The sequence below is a fragment of the Nanorana parkeri genome, unplaced genomic scaffold (assembly GCF_000935625.1).
Source record: "Nanorana parkeri isolate BGI_ZX_2015 unplaced genomic scaffold, ASM93562v1 scaffold1106, whole genome shotgun sequence".
Taxonomy (NCBI): Eukaryota; Metazoa; Chordata; class Amphibia; order Anura; family Dicroglossidae; genus Nanorana; species Nanorana parkeri.
Genome location: NW_017307374.1, coordinates 1 through 3,938, shown reverse-complemented (window position 1 = coordinate 3,938; position 3,938 = coordinate 1). Strand labels below are relative to the sequence as shown.

At 51.1% G+C, this 3,938-nt stretch overlaps 2 protein-coding genes across 2 annotated transcripts in view; one reads left to right on the top strand and one right to left on the bottom strand.

Moving 5' to 3' along the window:
* The window catches only part of MRPL27 (mitochondrial ribosomal protein L27), an 8,986-nt gene extending 6,870 nt beyond the window's left edge, over positions 1-2,116 (bottom strand). The window contains exon 1 of the mRNA XM_018567872.1: positions 1,906-2,116. Coding sequence (XP_018423374.1) covers positions 1,906-1,939 — 34 coding nt within the window. The 5' untranslated portion in view covers positions 1,940-2,116. The remainder of the gene's footprint in view (positions 1-1,905) is intronic.
* On the top strand, positions 1,989-3,780 carry LOC108796388 (crossover junction endonuclease EME1-like; the record flags this gene model as incomplete). Its single annotated transcript, XM_018567860.1, has 2 exons — positions 1,989-2,381; positions 3,627-3,780. Coding segments are annotated over exons 1-2 (536 nt in total), but the record flags the coding sequence as incomplete, so codon positions are not given.
* Between the last annotated feature and the right edge of the window lie 158 nt (positions 3,781-3,938).

Sequence of the window (3,938 nt, the reverse complement as noted above, 5' to 3'; positions counted from 1 at the left end):
GGGGGGATGAGATGATCTGCCCGTGCTGTCAGTTGCAGCATCATCACCCTCCACACTACTGTATCACTATGGGAACAGGAGATGCTGCCGTAACTGACAGCGCCCCCTCCCAATCTGTGATGGAGGTCCTTTGTTCTAGGGCTGCAACTAATGATCATTTTCCTAATCGATTAGTTGGCTGATTGTTTTGTCAGGCCGTGTCAGGCCGAAACCAAAAATTACTTTTTTCCACTTTTTACGATTTATTTTAAAAATAATTGCATTGTAAGCACATGACGCTTGAATAGCTTCAGCCAGGAAATGACGGCCGCCAGTGGCAAGATTCTGCAGAGGGCATCTGAATGTAAATACAGCAGGGAGTGGGCGGGTGCAATAGCCAGCCTGCTATCGGCCATTCCAAATTGTAATAGCCAATAGCAGGCTGGCTATTGCCCCCGCACACTGCTTGCTGTGCCCTCCTCCCAGCGTGGAGCAGAGAGCTAGGGGATCCAACCAACTAATCGATAATGAGAATGGTTGACAACTATTCTCATTATCGATTAGTTGGTTGCAGCCGTACTATGTTCTTTTTCTTATAATGAGAATAACGGAGTACGAGTACAGATACTTTGAGGAAAAGCAGTATCAATACTCGGTCTAGAAAGAATGGTATTGGTGCATCCCTAGGTTTAACCCTTCCCTTCTCTATTCAAAACTAAATGGGAAAAAAAAAAAAAACAACCACCAACATTTGGGGTTACCGACATGCTTTAAAAATATGGTGTCTATTTCCATCACTGCGGGGGAAGCAGAAGAGCTCGTTCACACCAACAAGCAGGCCGTCACCTGCATGATAAAGTGTGCTACCGCATCGCACGTGCGAGATGTAGAGCTGATGCACTGCAATGTACATCTACACTACGCTGAAACGCGTCTGCGTTATTTCCTCCGTGGAGAACATAATATGTAACCGCTTGCCTTATACTGATGCTTGCTTTCAGTCCTCATTTCATGCTCAGCCTGTTTTGGAAGCATCATTATCTCATGCAGGTTTTAGTGTCACTCATTTATGGAAATGGTTAGGTGGCCCTGCAGGTCTCCCTGGAGCCACAGCACATGCTCCTGTCTGGGTCTTCCTCATTATGTGCACGCTTGGGGTACACATACGTATGGTGGCCATTTCCTTATACATGTGCTCGCTCAACTAGCATGAGTAAGCTGCACATGAGCAGTGTGGCCTGACACTTATGATTGTGCCTCCTCAGGGCATGCATGTGCAGTTTGGGCAGGGCTTTGAGATTGTGGTGCCATGCTTAGGATGTGCAGTGTGTCCGGTGACCTTATAGTTGTGCCTGCCAAGGTGCCATTCTAAGGACGTGCAGTTGCAGTGGGGCCCTTATGATTGCGTCTGCTCAGGGCATGCATGTGCAGTTTGGTCAGGACTTTACGACCGTGCGAATGCGCATTGTGGTTGGGTTCCTTATCAACGTGCTCCCTTGAATACTGTGCACATGTGCGGTGTGGCTGGGGTGTTAATAAATGAATGTGAACTCTGTGACCCCCTCCAGGGGCCGCACTGCTCTTCTCTGAACCGCCATGTTGTCTGATTCTCGGGTGAGTGTCAGACAAGTCTCTTTTGTCCTTGTTTCAGCCCAGAATATCTCTCTGTCCATGTCACAAAGACAGGACAGACGTCAGTGCAGGCCTTCACAACACCAGCACAGCCCAGACATACAGGAACATCACTGTTTCCTAGAAAGTGAGTAAAGATGGCTGATGACAGGTTCTCTTTCATAACATGAGCGTCCACCTGTCAGTGTCACCTCTCCCCCTGTCTGCATATGACAGGCAAGAGGGGTGGGGGGCTGCACGGTCGCCACGGAAACTCAGCCGGTAACAATTACGGGCATCACGGAGGTCACTCACCGAGCAGCCGGGACACACCACTCAGCAGCGACATCTTCCACTTCCCGACGTCACTTCCGTTTCCGCGCACCTCAGCTTCCGGCGCCAACTTTGAATGCAAGCAAGCATGGGATCCTCGTCCGACTCGAGTGACAGCGAGGACCTGCCCCGCCTACCCTTCCTGGCCTCCACCGCCCGGCGCCCAGTTGCCGTGGCGCGGCCGAGCAGCAACAGCGAGAGCGAGCAGGAGGACGAGGATCTTCCTCTTTTCCGGCGATTGGCTGCTCCGCCGTCACGTGGCGCCCCTGGTCCGCGAGAGCCCTCAGCCCGCCCAGTCGAGTCACGTGAACCCGCATGGGCGAGCAAGATCTGCGCGTCACGTGACCCTGCCAGAGCTCCTCAGCCGAAGAGCGCCGCCCCACGTGACCCCGCCAGAGCTCCTCAGCCCAAGAAAGCCAAGAAGAGCCCAGAGAGCCTGACGGTGCACATAGACACTGGTACAGCAGCAATGCACGCCTACGGGGTGCCATGGGTTACTCATTATAGTTATTAGGGCTTGCAGAGCTTTGCTGCACTAATGGGAATGAGGCAAATCCCAACTTGAAGATAAATCATTTCCATGCACCTACATACATATTCCACATTTGGGGAATTTACCAAAACTAGGGCAGTTGCCCATAGCAACCAATCAGCTTCTACTTTCAGCTTGTTCAGTTCAGCCAGGGGTGAAACTACAAATCCCATGATGCATCTGTCCCTGGGAGTCATGGCTGTGAGAATCTTGCAATGCCTCATGGGACTTGTGGTTCCACAACAGCTGGAGGGAAGGAGTTTACTCACCCCTGTGTTAAGCTTTGAAAGTGAAAGCTAGAGGCTGATTGGTTGAAGAAATGCGTTTAGACAGGAAGTCGTTCCTGGCAGGATCACCAGGTGAAAAAAAGAAACCGAATGCAGGGACTGGAAAGCTAAATAAGACTCTCTGTGAACAAAGTAATCCTTTGCTGCATTGGTGGACTGTGAGTGCTTTACTTTAACTAGACTCCCCTCCCCCATCGCTGTGTATTTGTCGGTGAATTCAGCAGCTATGTAAGGATTGAAGGGGCTGCTTAGAGGAGTCACAAGACTTTCTGTAGATCTAGAGCTCTTTAGCATTAGCAGGGGACTCTGTCACAGCTGTATAGTAATGCAGACTCCCCAAATGTTAGTTATAATCATGCAACATGGCTGGCAAGAGCAGGGGGTAGGCAACCATGGCCCTCCAGCTGTTGTGGAACTACATGTCCCAGGAGGCATTGCAAGACTGACAGCCAGAAGCATGATTGGATTTTGTAGCCTGTGGCTGTTAAAGAGTCTTGCAATGCCTCATGGGACTTGTAGTTCCACAACAGCTGGAGGGCCGAGGTTGCCTATCCTTGTTGTAGGTGGACAGGGCAGGCAAAGCAGTGACTTCTCTGCTTTCCTTTGCGATGGTAGAGCAGCAGAAGCACCTCACTGATCATGACGTTATCTCTCACCCACCAGCAGTAATCAGCATCCCTTTTCTGTCGGCGTCTTATTTATTCCCTGTGACTGGGTCAGATGTTCAGAACCAAAGCTGCCAGTAGATGTGACACCTGTGTCATCCATCATCTATTATGATTATTATGTTCTTATTATGCAGAGGAGTGGATTGCTGGTACCCTCAGAGGTCTGGTGAGCTCCGGAGGTTGTCTATATTTCACTCATTGGTCCTTTCCTCTCAGTCCTCCTGCAGGACGGCTCCGGAGGACAAGTGCTGAACGCTCTGCAGGCTCAGGACTATAAATGCGTCATCCAGTCACAGCCGGTGGCGCGGAGCATTACCTGGAGCAGGTCGGGGGAAGACGTCAATGTGAGTTCTTCGTCCAATCCCCTTCTGTAACAGCCGGCATGGACATGACTTCAGAGGAGCCTTTAGTGTGGTGACCCCCTCCAGGGCACTGTCACACCCGGCTCCCCCCCAGGGGACTAGGCACACCCCCCAGGGCACTTTTACACTGGGCTCCCCCCCCAGGGCACTTTTACACTGTGTTCTG